Source organism: Diadema setosum, chromosome 9 (genome assembly GCF_964275005.1).
Source record: "Diadema setosum chromosome 9, eeDiaSeto1, whole genome shotgun sequence".
Lineage (NCBI taxonomy): Eukaryota > Metazoa > Echinodermata > Echinoidea > Diadematoida > Diadematidae > Diadema > Diadema setosum.
This window is the reverse complement of record NC_092693.1, coordinates 16138159-16154513: the sequence shown is the minus strand read 5'-3', so window position 1 is coordinate 16154513 and position 16355 is coordinate 16138159. Positions and strand designations below refer to the sequence as shown.

The window sequence follows — 16355 nt, the reverse complement described above, 5'->3', positions numbered from 1 at the left end:
TGGCGACATAAATTGTCTTCTTCGTCACCAGTTTCTCGTAGAAAAGTCACCACATAGATAAGGTCTTGATTATTTTCGTCAAAATGGAGGAACGACCGCAAATCGACGACAAGTACGAATACAACTGCCCTCAGTTTGTGGACTTCAGCATGCCGCAAACGAACGACGATAGAGCCGATGAGTACTTCGGTAGGTGGACCGATATGGCCTGGTTGTATTGTGCGTGCATGCGTGTAGTAGGCCGTGCAGGCACCTACGCCTAACTAGGCCTACGCTACGGCAAATTTGAAATGTGGTGAACGTATCCAGTCGTTGAAAATATGATAGAGTCTAATGCTAACACTAATGTACTTTCATATCCATGTGAATATCTCGAATTCTACTAAACCAACTTGCACAAAAATCACAGCAGACAAAGGATATTGAATATTGTATAATTAATAGACTAGACCCTAGAAACTTAAAGCTGGCAAATTTTTAATACATGCAAATTTGTGTCGTGAAGCAAATTGAATGGCATACTCGTGAAATAGGCCCCACCACTGCGTGTCCGTACAAATACTACGGCGGCTCGCCTGTTTATACTCGTGAATTCAGCCCCACCGTGTGGCGTTCATCGGTAGATAAGCACGGCGGTGGGGCTCTCTTCCACAGTATAATACTCGTGAATGCGGCCCCATCAAACGGCGTTTACGCGAGATGCATACGGCGGTGGGGCCGATTTCCACAGCATAGCATCTTTCGTCCTCCCTTTCATCCGTTTTTTTCTTTGGTCTTCTACTTTTTATTCTCGGAAGGACTCCCTAATGTCCCTTGACTAATTTAATGGCCAATTTAACCGTAAATACAACCCTACCTAACCCTAAACCCTAACCCTAACCTAACCTTGCTTGCTAACGCACGGGTGCACGCGCACTGCGGTGGGGCCTATTTCACGATTTTGCCAATTGAATTGGTTGTCGATGAAAAGCGGAAAGCGTCAATACCATGCATGGCATGTCACGTGCATGTTGACATCGACTTTCAAGTCGTCGCTCAAAACACTTTGTAGAACTTTAGTCAAAACCATTGAAAACAAACTCACTCTTCGCGAGAGACCATGGGCCCTGGCAAAGGCTTCCTGCACGATTGAGAACTGAATTGTTTACGTTAATGTTAACTGTCAGGTTCTATTCATGGTATCCAAGAAGTGATAACTGATACATCTAAGGAGGAGCTGAAAATCAAAGTGGATGATTGTAGCTAGGCTACTACAACGTTCAATGTGGGTAGCTGGTAGGATGGTAATTACATTATGTTTTTTGATTGAATTAAGTAATTTAATTTTAAGTAGCTCCAGTTACTATGATTTTATGAACCATGCACTATTCTTTTCTTCCCACCTGACAGACTTTGATCACGAGAGTGGACAGCCAATCACATTTGGTGATGAACCAGACACAGAAATCCCTCAGGACTTCCAAGAACCATCTGAACCAGAAAAAGATACAGCTACTCATGCTCACAACACGCATAGCACTAAAGATGAAATTACTTGTGGTAAATGTGCACATCTTCATCAATTCTTTGTAGAATATTTAGTTGGTACTTGCTGCTTTTTGTATTTGAGACTAAGTGAGAAGCTTGTATTTGTCATATTTGTGGAACATTTTTAGAGTAATCTTGAAGCACTAATCCCTGAAACCCTGTTGGACTGACAAATTAATTGATTTACAAAGTTTTTTTTTTGTAAATTTACATTTCTGCACATCGATGATTACTTACACAATCGTACTTCTTCAGATAATAGTACGTCGTACAATGCATTTGAATTTGATATGTTATGTAAGGTTATGTAAATGCTTGAAAAAATCTTTCAGTCTTTTGTTTGGGAAGGCATTTGTACACCTTCCCAATAGAACATCTCAGTAGGGTTTCTTTTTTTTTTTCTCCCCCTTTTTGACAAAATGTCGGTACTTGTAAATGTGAAACTAGTGTAGTTCACAAAATGATTCACTCTTCTGCACACAAAAAACCAACTGTCTTTATGTAATTCCATAGAGAGAGTATCCAGTCCAACCCAAGAGTGTCCAGAGAGTGCAGAACAAGTGGAGCCTTCTGTTGAAATGGCGTGTGACCAGGGACATGCCAGACACCAAGTCGACGAGAGGGCCGGTGAGTGTGAAGAGGAGACTCCTCTGCAGACTGCCGAACCTGCTGTGACGACAGATGTCGGAGCAGCAGATGATGTCACAGGTGTGGAGAGGATAGAGGACCAAGAGACTGAAAAGTGTAAAGAGCATACACGTGTCGAAGAAGTGCAAGAAGTTCGAGAAGAAACTGCAGGTGTAGTGGACAATAGAGAGACCTTGTCAAATGATGACAGTCGTGAGCAAGATGTGAGGACAGAGGATTCAAAAGATGCTGTCATGACAGTCGTTGATGAGTTGCCCGCAGAGGCAGGAGGTCAGAGTGAGACGATGGAAGCTCTACCAGCCGAGAGTACAAACCACGATCAGGAGATGCCGCAAGTTCCATGTGAACCCACGCCGGATGACGTGCAGGATATGGAAGCCACTGAACAACACACAGGTAAACACATGTCTTTGAATTTCACAAAGTGCAACTCTGTTGCTATCCAAGGACCTACATACATGACTTTTGTTAACTCATGAAAGGGATTTTTTTTTTTTTTATTCTAGAGAAGATGTCTGAATTGAATATTATTGGAATCTATGCGTTTCTCAATATCATCAACTGTCTACAGTGTATATTCTCTTGAGATTGAAGCACTAGCTTGTGTGCATTTTCTTACATTTGCATCACTTTAGCCTATGTTGAGAAAGAAAATCATGGTGTCCAGTAGTTACATTTGTCAAGAATTTCTTTCTTGTGAAAATGGAGCATAAAGTATCTAACAATTTTCTAATAATAGTACAATTCTGTGATTGATTGATTTACACATGGATGGTAAATGTATTTTGAGACCTCTCAGACCCTAACTGTCCTGGGTCTTCAGTTTTGACAATATACCAAATGTCTGATGTATAACATTTTGTAATCCTCAACACAGAATCACATCACACTGAACCAGAAAAGGACGAGGCTTCACCGCAGAACAAGATTCCATCAAACCTTGTAACAAGCTTTGAACCCACAGCACCCGTGGCAAGGCCAGCACCAAAGAACATGGTGACGTCATGGGGCGAGAGGAACGATCATGATGGCAGAGAGCCTGTCACCCAGCAGATGGAGACTAAAGAAACAAGGTGAGTGGGAGTTTAACAAGAGAGCAGCCAATCTCATGTCATGCCAAGTACAGTGCACTCCCGTTACAACGAACACGGTTATAACGAAATTTCGTTATAACGAAGTAAAACTTCTGGTCCCAAAATTAACACCATTAAAGTCTACGGTACAAAATTCGCTTATAACGAACACGGTTATAGCGAAATTTTCGTTACAACGAAGTCTTTCCTGAGTGCCACTGACAAAGAAAAACAAAAGAAATGTGCTCCGTTATAACGAAATGCGAATTGCTTTCGAAAATAAGCATTTATAGCGTCTCTGCACGGGCGAACGCTTCACATCACTGTGTGTTCGCTCCTTGTGTCCAGCACAGTTTCTGAGGGGAACTTGCGTTTAATATTGTAATTAATCCAATCCCATTTCACATAGTTTTTCAGTGTATGATCAGTATTTAGCAAACAGAATATAATATGTATGTGCGTGGTTTCCTTGTTTTCGTTATATTATTGTATTTGTTCGGTTATAACGAAATTTCGTTATAACGAAAGAAAACTGCTGGTCCCGAGCATTTCATTGTAACAGGAGTGCACTGTATTGCTTTGGGTAATTGTGAGCTACAGGTAGCTTCTAAGGACATATCATAAACTAGCATTCAAAGAAGAAGAAAAAAAAAAAGATTAATACGTTATTGCGTCTGCTTTATATTTTCAGTATAATCATTGAAAAGAAATATACAACCGATTTTAGATTTGGCATCAAATAAATGTTTGTAGAAATTACTGGTAATTTGAATTACAATTCAGTGTGCTCTTGCACAGTTTACAATGTAACTTGGAAATGGATTACGTATAGCAACATAAGTTGGTAGTGATCTAAAGACTGATGGAAGAACACTCCTCTGTCACTGTTGTTGTGAAAATATACCCAGGTCTACAAGATAAAATTTACTTAGAATACCATGTATGCATTTTGTACATCTTCATTCAGATCCAGACCAACCACCAGGAGGTCAACCCGCTCCCTAAACAATGACAGCAATCTGAGACGATCAGCTGGCAACATGCAACGCCGCTCACTACGCCTCAAGTCCCGGTCCAGTGAATCTCCGGCCAACAAGAAGAGGCGGGTGTCTGAACAGTCTCGCGGCCAGGGTAGTGCAAAGAAAGCAAAGCCAGCGGCTCTCGCGCCAGCTCCTGCCAAGCCCTTCGTGCCGAAGCTCACCATGCCCACCACTCCAACTGTCATGAAGTATGTGGCGCAAGCAAGAATGTATTGTTTTCTAAGTACTCTGCCAAAGAGATCTACAGCAAGAGACCAATATCTTATTTCCTCACATGGAAAACTTATTTCTGAAAGCAACTGACTGATTAGTTTTACATCAAGACATCTGATGAATATTAAATTTACCAGCAGACATTTAGGAATTATGTGTCACTCGATTTTGACCACCTCTTTTCACATTCAAATGTTGTAATTGGCATTTTATTCCTCAAAGTCAAGAATGATTAACTTAAGTTTATTGATAGAGTAATGCACTCAGTACCTTATTTCTGAGTGTCTTACAGATTGAGAAGTTTGGAGTACTGAAGAAGAACACAACAATGTGTCAATCTGAGAAAGCATCTTATATGAAATTGCTTTGAATGAGTCCAGAAAAGAACTGTCATAGATCAGTTTCTCTATTGTTTAAAAGAATAAGGGTAGGAATATGTATATTTCAGAATTTGATAAAATTATCGGAGAAAGTGTTGGAAATTTTTCTTCGTTTTCAACATTGGTGCTATTACGAATGAAAAGTGTGATGCAGTTTTTTTTTTTTCAGCTGTCTTTTGCTGCAGTGTTCCGTACTTTGCTGTGAGTAATACATTATCACACTTCTTTCCAATAGACGCAATAACATCAAGCCAGGCGCCCAATTCAAATCCACCGAGCAGCTCGAGATGGAGAGGATAGCGGACTTCCGCAAGCAGCTGGCAGAGCGCAAGAAGCAGTCCCAGGCCTCCTACAAGAAGGTGCAGGGGTCCACCGCGTATCAGCCGCTCAAGGCGGTCATCGCCCCCACCAAGCCGGAGGCATTTAACTTTGAGACCGACCAGAGGATCAAACAGCACCCCATGGCCACCAGGCAAGATGCAAAGAGCTTCCAAGACAACCTGCGCAAGGGCAGGTCCTCCCCTGTGAGTGCTTCCAAAGATTTGAAATTCAAGATTTATTGCTATTTTCATTTGCATGCAAGATTTTAGTGCTCAGCTCTTCATATTGTGCCCAATTTTTTCCGGATTCAAAGTTAATATGGAATCTTCAGTCCCAAAAGTACTGGCTAATGTACAACTAACTGTACCATTGCACTTTGGTGTCTTGATATCACTTTTAGGTGAGAACACCAACCATTTCAGGCATGACAAGTATATCTTTTGACATTTCTAATAGACCATTTGATGTATGACAACAATCAGAACACGTGTATTTGCTATGCAGTGACACTTGACAATGGTTTTACACATTTCTAGATCCCAGCACAGCGAGGCCCCACAGTGCCCAAGCCATTCAAGCTGACTGAAAACAGAAAACGCAAACTGGACAACACCGAAGCTGCAGGCGTGAAGAGTTCCCCGTACGTCTCCATGGCAACGAGAATAAATCAGTTCCAGACCAAGACGCCACAGCGCTACCACACAAGGCGAAGTGGAGAGCAGCAGAAAGGTGACTTAATCATAGAGTCTCACACCATTGTTGTCATTGAGATACACAACATGTTACTGTAAACTGTGTGGTATCCCACTCTACCACTTTAGAGAATTTCTGCCCCCACTTTTGATTGTGTTTGCATTCTGGATGTTCTCGATATGACAGCTGTACGGGTGACTGTAGAACCAAAAACTCTTTACACTGTTTCAATAGAATGCTTCAAACATATACCTGTTACAAAATGATAGAATTAATACCTTGCCTCACGTGGTCAAGCAGGTGCCAGACACTCTTGCAAATTTGTATTGAGTACAGTACTTATCTTGTTAAATCCAAATAATGTCTGCACCACTGTATTATCAGATATATTATGATGTATGTTCTGAAATACTTGAAAGGCTTGAAAAAGAAGGGCCACAAATTTCCATGTTTAATGTGTCGCCCCCGCAGATACTTCCCTCCGCCAAGAGGCAGTCCAGAAGCCCAAGCTGACCTGCCCCAAGACCCCCAACCTGGAGAGCAGAACCAGGAAGCGACCAATCACGGTGCAGAGCGCTGTCGAGAAGGAGGAACAGGAGGTGATGGAGATGCAGAGGTAATTGGAACACAGAGAATCCAACTTTTATGCCGCTGTCTCTTAGTATAGCCAGAGACTCCAACTCTCCCGCTTTCGACGGGAGATCTCCCGCCGAAAGCCCATTTTTGCAAAATCTCCTGTTCTCCGGCTTGAGTTTTAATTTCTCCCGCTTGAAAGGATTTTTTACTTGGTGTTTCATCGTATGTTGAAAAATAAGCCTTAGATAGCATGAGATAGCATCTGGAACCCTAGAGCTGGACCCCGGCCACAAGGAACTTCGTGCACATCAAGTTGGAGTCTCCCATTTGCTAGGGGCTTCAGGCGGGAGAATCTCCAGGTCAGAAGGTGCTTGGGGTTGGAGTCTCTGTATAGCTGCCACATGATTGTGGTCTGTTGGTTATTCAGTATGGCATGGGACCAGACTACTGGTCATAGAAACTCCAGAGGATTTCTTGACCTAGAGACTCCAGAATTTTATTCCATACTTGTTGAAATGTCCTTCACCATAACATCCATTTCAATGCTTCAACTGCAAATTATTAGATTTGCTTGCATTACCTCCAGTTAACTTACTGTACATATAATCCAGTGCTACTCAGTTGCTCTTCGTTAATTTTAGCCACAGAACTTTGTTAGGGGTATATTAGAGGTCACAGAGTTTACAGTGTAAAAATGGCCAAAATGCTACCTCCTGATGCCTTTAGTCACAAAGCTTTTGATGAAAATGAGGACTTGGTGCAGCTGTGACAAACGTGTTAGATATGAGGATAGATAAAGTAAAGGTAAATGCATCAGGATACTTCAGAATCTTACACACTATTTCATGCTTCACAATGTGTCTATATCATCCAACCTCTGGTTACAAAAGCATAATATGGTTGGTGGAGTAAGATAAGGGTATTATGGTTCCCATAACCTATGGTGTTAGTGACACCTTAACACCCTTATCTTTCTCAACAGGCAGTTTTATCCTAGCAAAGACCATTATCAAAATGAATGTAATTGTATTGGACTGATGTGATTTTTTTCTTCCCACCACAGTTACAAGTTCAAGGCAAAGCCTGTGAACCCGCGTGTCCTGAGTAACCTCAACGTCGGGATCAAGATCGTGTCCCACAAGGAGCCCACCAAGCCGGTAGGGTTCAGCCTGGAGAGTGAGCGGCGGATGAAGGAGAGGGAGTCCAAGAGGGAAGAACAGAAGCAGGAGGAGGAACCCTATGAGTTCCATGCTCACCCCGTCTCTTCCAAGATGCTGGAAGGACCAACAGTAAGAAAACAAAAATACATATATACTGTACGCCAGATAGATATTTCGCTAGGCTTTTATTTATGCAAATTTCGCAAGTCGGGTGCTATTCCCGACTTCAAGAACAAATGAAAATATGAACTCTAATACCGACGTGAATGGATGGGCCCGCATACATTTCTCCATTCAGTAATGTACTCCGTGATCGCGGATTTAACCACTTGCAGTATTGTCTTGAAGTCCTGATTTGCAAAAAATTCGACTTGCTACATATATGGCGTGAAGAGTATATGAGGCTTAGGCATTCTGTCCTAAATTTGGCAAATGTTTCTCCACACATGCTCTTTCTTACACCATCTTGTGCTTTGTTTGCTAATCAGCAATGTCTTGTGACAAGCTTTTGGTGAATAGGAATCACTAAATTCTGGTCCTTTTAATATTACAATGGTCCTCATGTGGATCCATAGCCGTGTTCCACCTTGGGGCTTGATCTTACTTTGTGCGCACAGTTATATATTTGCTTGTCATATGCGTGTTTGTTTGGTTTATTTTGGATGAACAGGCTCCTAATTAATTGATTAGCAAATATAGAAATGTGCATGGCCATGTGGAAGATTAAATGACTTGAAAATATGTGCATACTCATAATCCACTTTATTTTTTTGTAGATAATGTGTAATGATGTTGTAGCTACATTTTTGGCAAAAGCCAAGATCTGCAAAATTGATGTGCACTCAAGAGTTCTTGTCTACCCTATATTCATTGAATGCCAGTGGCAATTCATAAAAATTTCATCCTAGAAAAAGGCTGTCGACTCCCAATTTGCGTAAAATTTCGTACTGCATACATTTCTTGATTTATGGCGTGACAAACGGAGCTGTTCAACCACTCCATAGTCAAACAGGTGCTGGCGCGGTCGTGTGAACTTGGTGTCAACACCGATTGCACTCCCACTCTCTGAATATCCTTCCTTAGTTGAAACTGATGCCTTGATGACACACTCTGTTTTTTCTTCCCAGGGTCTCGGTCCGGCTCTCAAGCGTCCTCTGACGTGCCCCAAGTCACCGGCCTTTGCCCTGAAGAACCGGGTCCGAGTGAAAGAAGACAGTGCTCCCGAACCTGAAGTATGAACCTCTGCGAGATTTATGATACATTGTGATCCTGTAGGGCCAGCATATAAACTTCAGAATGACTCCTGCACTTTGTAATCGATCTGTATTGAATATCTCAATTCTATACTGCCATGTGCGTGTGGGTATCTTTTCGTATGATCCAAAGAAGTGTAGTATTTGAGGCATACACGTATATCTTTACAGTTTAATGATGTAACACAGCTGGAAATCTCAGTCCAATCTAAGTAGCATGTAATAGTTAAACCTTACTGCTGTATCAGTCTATCACATGTCAAAAATTTTGGTAATGCTTGTGACATTCTATGGATTTAGAAACATACCATAAAATAGTGAGAATACTTTGAACTTGGAGAACTGATTCCAGTTTTACTGTATCAGTCTCTCCGCCATCAAAAAAAATAGCCTGGTAATGATTCCTGTAACATTCTATGAAATTAAAAACATGCTGTAAAAATCAGCAGTGACAGTTCTTTGTACAGGAAGAACTGATTCCAGTCTACTGTATCTCCAAGGAATGCCGTAAATGAAAGTCTCTTCTTCCCATCAATGTGCCGCAGGAACACCACTCCCACGTTATCCACGCCAACCCCATTGTCCACGTCGGGGTGCCCTTCCGGCCGCAGCTGTCCCACAAGATGACCGAGGCGCAGCCGTTCTCCTTTGAGCAGAGGGACAAGGAGATGATGGCGCGCAAGGAAGCCAAGATCCAGGAGATTTACAAGGAGGAAGAGAAGGTACCTTCATTGCTACACATGCCTCATTTGTTGTATGTTTCTTTGGACCAGTTTGTGACTGGCTATTTTGTGACTCTTTTTTTTTTTTTTTTTATTTGAGGCCCCCTGAATAAGGTCTTCGTGGCTTGCAACATTATCTAAGTCATTGCATGTGGGTTATTTTGCTGACGAGTCATGCATTTAACAGAGATCTCTAGTTAATGTGACCGTAGAAATGATACATTTTTAATGGCTTGAGTCAGAACAAATTATTCTGAGATTGTTTTGAAAGCATCATGCTCCGCGTGAAGCACTCCCTCATTGAACTAAAGAGCGAGAAGTGTATGTAATCTTGTACTGTGCCAGAGTGAAAGAAACAAGAAAAATGTATCAACTTTTCCCATACTCTTTGTCTGTAGACCCTGTGCAACTCATTGAATGTCTCATGAAGCTATTATTTAAATGTGTTACATTGGGGATTGCTGTTCATGAAACTTGCGATCATTGCAGCCATCACAGCATCAGATGTAAAAGGCTTGATCAGCTTCTCATGCAATGCTTGACACGATTGGGTGATTTTATAAACTTTCAGTGATTGAAAAGAACTATGGAAGACTTGGCCCACATGAGTTGTACCGTCCAAATCAATGAGTCCTATTTGTGCAAACCTCCCTTTCCTCACTCATGATCAATGAATCAATGAAACAACCTTTTAGCCTATCAAGTCTCACAAATTTTGTTGCAGAAGAACTCATCTTGCTATTACGAACTCGGCATCTGTGGGTTTCATTGCATGTGATAGCTATAGTAAGATTAGATGGACCTTGTTAAAATGTAATATGTAAATGTACAGGAAATCAAAGAAATGTACAGATATTAAAGAATCAGTTATACATAGCAATGAAGAGGTTTCTTAAAGCTGCAACCAAGTCAAGCAATCATGAACAACAAAGTGCTAAAATAAGAGGATTTAACTCTTGAAACATTTACAATGAATTGACATTCTAATTAAAAGGTGCAACCTTAAACCGCTGAAATGTGATTATTGGGACTCGATTTGATGAATACCATCAATTATTTCTCTCCTTCCTCTAGGCTCGTCAGTTCAAGGCCAAGCCCATCCTGGAGAAGGTCGCAATGCCGGAGAAAAAGGTGAAGCCCACAACCAAGCCAGAGCCCTTCAGTCTCTCCATGGAAGACCAGGGTGCCAAGAAGGCCGAGATGTGGAGCAAGAAGGTCAGAAATCTGGTTCCATGACATTTGCTCCTACAACAATTGCTCCCATAAAATATCTGCTCACCAAGTCAAACATAATTTCTACCCACAAACATAACCCTAACCCTAATCCTAATCCACACATCAAACTAACCCTAAGTCCTTGGAGAAAATAAGACCGGAGCAGTTGTTGCAGGAGCGAATGCTGTGTCGTGCAGAAACCATGTCGCATTTGCAATCCCCGTTTTCCTTGGCTGGACAGGTGGAAAGTAGTCACTCAGTCTGTTTCTTTGTCTGTGTACTCTTTCCCATCTAGTCGGGGAAAAAAAACCTGATGTGAGATTGGTAATTCATCCATGTTCTCACAAACATGGACAAGTGAAGTATAGATGATTTCATATTAAAGTTTTGCTGTACAGAGGACACCCCATTATAACAAGCTTGCTTATGAGGTACCGCTTTTAAACAAGGTGAATTTGGCTGTTCTGATTTTCCATTACTGTGTTTAGCTAGTCTCTGCTTTAGTACGTTTACGAGGTATAGGTTATAACAAGGTAAAATCAGCATCCTGGCGACCTCACTACAACAGGGTTTCCCAAAATTCTCTATGTACAGTAGTTTGTAGTAGATGGTCAGTCTATTAAGTTTGGCCTATCCTGCGAAAAAAAAGAATTCCTTTCTCTAAATATGTTTTTGAAATGCTGAAATGTATAAGTGCATTCTAATGTACATAATAATGGTACTTCTGTTGATCTCTTCTTTTTCCTTCCTCTACAATAGTCCACTTGCTTTTACATAGATTTTATAGTGACACGTGTGATGGTTCTGAGATGTTTAATTGCATCAATTTTGTGCTTTTCTTTGTGATAGAATGGGAAAGTGTGAATGTTTCTTTGGCCTTGTCTTTTCCAGATGGAGGAGGAGCTGAATGAGCAGCGAGCCATGGCCAGCGCTTTCAAGGCAAAGTCGGCTGAGGTTATCTACAAAGAGCCTTTCATTCCCCAGAAGCCAAACAAGCCTCTCACAGGTAGGCTACGATGCCAAACATTTCTGTCAACTTTTTACAGTTATGGCTAAAACAATCTGCTTGAGATCACTGAAATTGCCAAGTTACATTGGGTGTCTTGATAGATCAGCGTTACATACGAGAGTATAAAAGAAATGTGACCTGCGGAATCACTGTGTTACATAAGGTATCTCGCTGTATCAGACTTCTTTATTATGAGGCTCTACTGTACATGGTGATGATGCTTTGAATTCGATGTTACTTTCCAGTGATCAAGCGTGTAGTCATTGTTTATGAGTGATATAAGTCTGTAACTGTATGCCCCTGTTTGCTTCTTGTCTAGTGCATGTCTCCTGATTCTTTGGTAGACTTTCTGAAATATTTAGTTTCCCTTCATGGCTAGATAAGAATATAAGAATCTCCCTGATTTGGGGATTACACTGTATTTTTGCCCAATGAGTTGCATGCATGCGACATGCGAGTATCTCCCTGATTACTCTTCCGATTCTCCTTGATTTTGCTGGTTGACTGTTGGCAGCCCCGTATTCATCGTTGTTGAGCAAACCAATTCAATCTTAGACCTGTGGCTCTGGTGTGTACACGAGAGCTTCAAGGCTTATCTTATGCTCTTGTGTCTCCCTCCTCTGCTCTCTTTGAATGATCTCCCCAGAAATCAGCGAGTTCACCCTGAACACGGACCGCCGCGCCGTGGAGCGGGAGCAGTACGAGCAGTGCCGGCTGCGGAAGGAGCTGGAGCTGCGCGAGAACATGCACCAGCAGAAGCTGCTCCAGGAGGAGGAGGAGCGGCAAGAGATCGAGAGGATGCGACGGGAGGTGATGGTGCACAAGGCCAACCCCGTCAGGCACTACAAGGCGGTCCACATCCTCCCCAGCGACAGGCCACTCACCGAGGCCTGCAGTCCTCACTTCTCAGACAGGTTCCAGAAGTAGCGAGCGTGGAGCTATGTCGGCTCTACAACAAATGCTTGCAGGGAAACCCTGTTACAGTGATGCCGTGGAGACTGCTACAGTGTAATATTATCTCATAAGTGGTACGTCGTTGTAAACATATAGAGACCAGCTAAATACTATAATGGAACAGTCAGGACCACTTAATTTGCATAGTGAAAAGTGGCACTTGGTAAGTCAGCAGCTTGTTATAACGGGCTTCCTTGTGATCAGGACTTTATGGTCATAAAAAAAAAAAGGATTGCTGCTGGTCATGTCTCAAATAATGTGATGTACTCATCTTCCCCATTTTCCTCCTTGATGTCATCACCTGTAAGACATGCTGTTATTCATTTGGTATCTTACTGCAGGTCAATGAGCTGGCGGGATCACTTTGATACATGTAACAGAGATATGGAGCAGACAGTAATATGTTTGCTGTGTTTGACTTTATGTTAGTGTTTTGGTCCTCATGAAAGCAATGACTGAGTTAAACGTTTTGATTTGACGGGCAGTTGGCTCATTTACTGTAAAACCAAGGAGCGAAGATTCGCAAAAGTAAAAGGCATTCAAAAGTTTTGTCTGCACAATGCATTGAATGCCAGTTGCTAATTTGCGAAAGTTTCTTGCTGCGAGAAAGATCGTCTGCTCTGATTCGCGAAAGTTTCACACTTTACAGTATTATGCGTGCCAGGAGAGCGCTGTCTTGTCCCCAATGTTTCCATCAATTTGTTCTAACCAGCAGGTGAGGAATGTCGTCTTTTGCATTGCAAAGTGTAACTTTCACAACTTAACGACAGTAGTTGATAGTGTTCTACTATTATCACTGCTGCTCCGCCTCCTCTAAATGATGTTGACTTCCCAAACAGTCAAAAGTTCTGTGTTACCAAGCAGCCCTTGATGTACAAAACATACTTAACTTGGTTTAGGTTCTTGGAATACCCATTGTTTGCTGCAACAATCTGTTCCTCAGTTTTTTATTTTGTTTATTTTTTTTTTCCATTTTGAGCAAGCATGAATGGATGGTCAGATGAAATAACTGGTGGCATGTATTGTTATGACACATGGCTCATATAATCTGTAATTGTATCTTATTTTGATGGGAATGAGACTTATGAGATGGGACTTTACATTGTCGATCAGACTACATTTTGAATGTGTATATTCCAATTGCAGCACTTGTACAGCAGTTCCTCTATCATAGTTGAATGTGTGAAACAGACATAGGATATGTTTTTGAAACAAATTTATCACACACACAATTTGCAAGCATCTGTCTTTAAAAATTTGCTGTATTGTTAGTAGACATATGAGTATTTGCTGGTTAGATAAAAAGCAATGTTTATGTACTCTTTTAGTCATGGGTAGCAGCATGAACATAGATATCTTTGACTTTTTTTTTCTTGAGACGTAACTGGTCTACGATCCAGATGACATAAATCTTTGGTGGATAAGGGATTCTCATCTGTATACATCTTTGTGAAAATTGATGTTAAAAGATAGTGCTGTACAACGCATGATCTTGGAATTTGGTTACAACCGAAAGTTTTTAGGAGGGAATGGTGATATCTTTAGCATTGGGCGTACGTGATATTGAGTAGGATCTCTTGTACAGATTGAACCTAATTACACCTGTATATCATGATTGTTCCTGGACGTTGGAACGTGGTTAAAGTAGGGTGCATTTGTAAAACGATTGCCTGGTATGCACATTCACACAACTGGATGAAAGAGAGTATAATCTTCACCCGCTTCTGACCATTGTACATATGAAAGATTTTTAATAGCTTTTAAAATAGCAAGTACTGCATATCGTTTGTTTACTCAAATTTGATATGATATATCTTTGTTTTCCTTGAGTTTTTGAATGGTATGTAATGTTTCAGTGCAGTGCCTAGTGGTTGCATTTCGTGATTGTAGCAGATCAATACATGTGGATGAATCAAATATAAATGTATGTACATATGACTATGAAAGAAAAAGTGGATTTCAGTGCAGATACATTGTACATCAATCGTCATTATTGTAGAACACTTCACATTTCCTTCATAAGGTAAGGTTTGTTCAATTACACCTATTCTTAGAAAATGTCTGCAGTGTACAGCTGTATAGAGGATTTAATTTGCTCTGAAAAAAGACTCTTTATAGTGACCACCATGAATAAACCCATCCTGAAACTTTTTCTTTTTAATGTATGAGCCCCTTGTAAATAATTCAAAATAATGAATCATTAATTTTTAAGCATGCGGTTAGTCTATATTACATCTACTTTTACATGTGCAGCTTAATGTATTGGAAGTGTACAGAGTGTTATCCCAACAATTATTATTTATTTATTTATTTTTTTTTTGGGGGGGGGGGAGGGGGGAGTCGAGAGGGGGACAAAGTGGATTTTTCTCCTGTGCTCATACACTGTAGTTAATAGTATAGTCTGTGTATATATGACTGTAAACACATCCTCCAGTGATCCTCAGCACATGTGATCATCTTAGAACAGGGGTGGATCCAGGAATTCCGTAAAGGGGAGCGCACGCGCCCCCATTTTTTTTTCTTCTTCTTTTGTCTTAACAAAAAAATAAAGGGAGGGGGCGTGCGCCCGGTGCGCTCCACTGATCAGCCACTGTTAGAATACGGACAGTTATATGCAATCAACTTGACCTAAGATATAGCCTGGAAAAGTCCAGTAAAGTAACAACTGTTTTCTGAGTCGGCATCTACCTTTCCGTCTGCGATCACGTCCACCAGCTTCAGCCTGTCTTTGTGTGAGGATAACCAACCTACACAGAAACCTTGCCTTGTGGAGAATAGGATCAAGAAATTGATAGTTGTCTGTAACAAGTCCCTGCTGGTTGCAACAGCCCTGTGAGGGTGCTATCTACTGTATGTCAATCACTGCATGTCTATTTTCATGGTGATGTCAGCACCTGATCGCTCTCTAACTAATACACTGTACAGTATAAACTGGATTGATGGCGGGAGATAAATGTCAAGAATTGTTGGATTGATAAGTTATGCAGTAAAGAAAATTACATTTGATAGCTCTCAATGCATTGTATTTTGATGTCACAGATGTTAGACATATTGGTTTTGAACACATACCTTTCCCCAACATCCGCACATAATTATAGTCCATCTGTGTACATGTTGATTTTTGCAACTATGGAATTTCTTCTTTTTTAAATAGTGAAGGGCTTTTACAATACATGTATTATGATTTGCGCACACACTTCGCTTGGTAATATGATCTTTTATTCTACAAAGGTTTTGCGTGTATCACAGATACCCAGTACCTGTACAGTTGAATATGATTTGTAGATTTTGCCTTCCAACACATGCCAACTGTTCCCTCTCAAGGTAATACTGTGTATCCACGACGAAGCGCAATTAACTTTGGAATAAACAACGCTCTTTTGATGTAACTGTCTTGTGATTTTGTTGTCTTCTTTGTGGAATAAATGAGTGGTACATGTATCAATATGTGGCTGTAGATTGTGTGTTGTGCTTGGGAGCTATGTCATTGTCACATGAGCTGATCCACTGTACATGTACATGTACCAACCGGTGCTGAATCCCTATTGAGCGATACCAGGTGAACTCAAAT

General features: G+C 41.1%; 1 protein-coding gene across 1 annotated transcript; it reads left to right on the top strand.

Moving 5' to 3' along the window:
- Nucleotides 1–15074, top strand: LOC140232496 (targeting protein for Xklp2 homolog). The gene is made up of 14 exons (XM_072312590.1): nt 1–189; nt 1390–1539; nt 2041–2571; nt 3053–3248; nt 4216–4476; nt 5117–5405; nt 5739–5931; nt 6367–6511; nt 7535–7760; nt 8759–8863; nt 9430–9606; nt 10681–10821; nt 11713–11827; nt 12477–15074. The coding sequence occupies exons 1-14, from the start codon at nt 84–86 to the stop codon at nt 12755–12757; spliced, it is 2916 nt and encodes a 971-aa protein (XP_072168691.1). The 5' UTR covers nt 1–83; the 3' UTR covers nt 12758–15074.
- The last annotated feature ends 1281 nt before the right edge of the window (nt 15075–16355 follow it).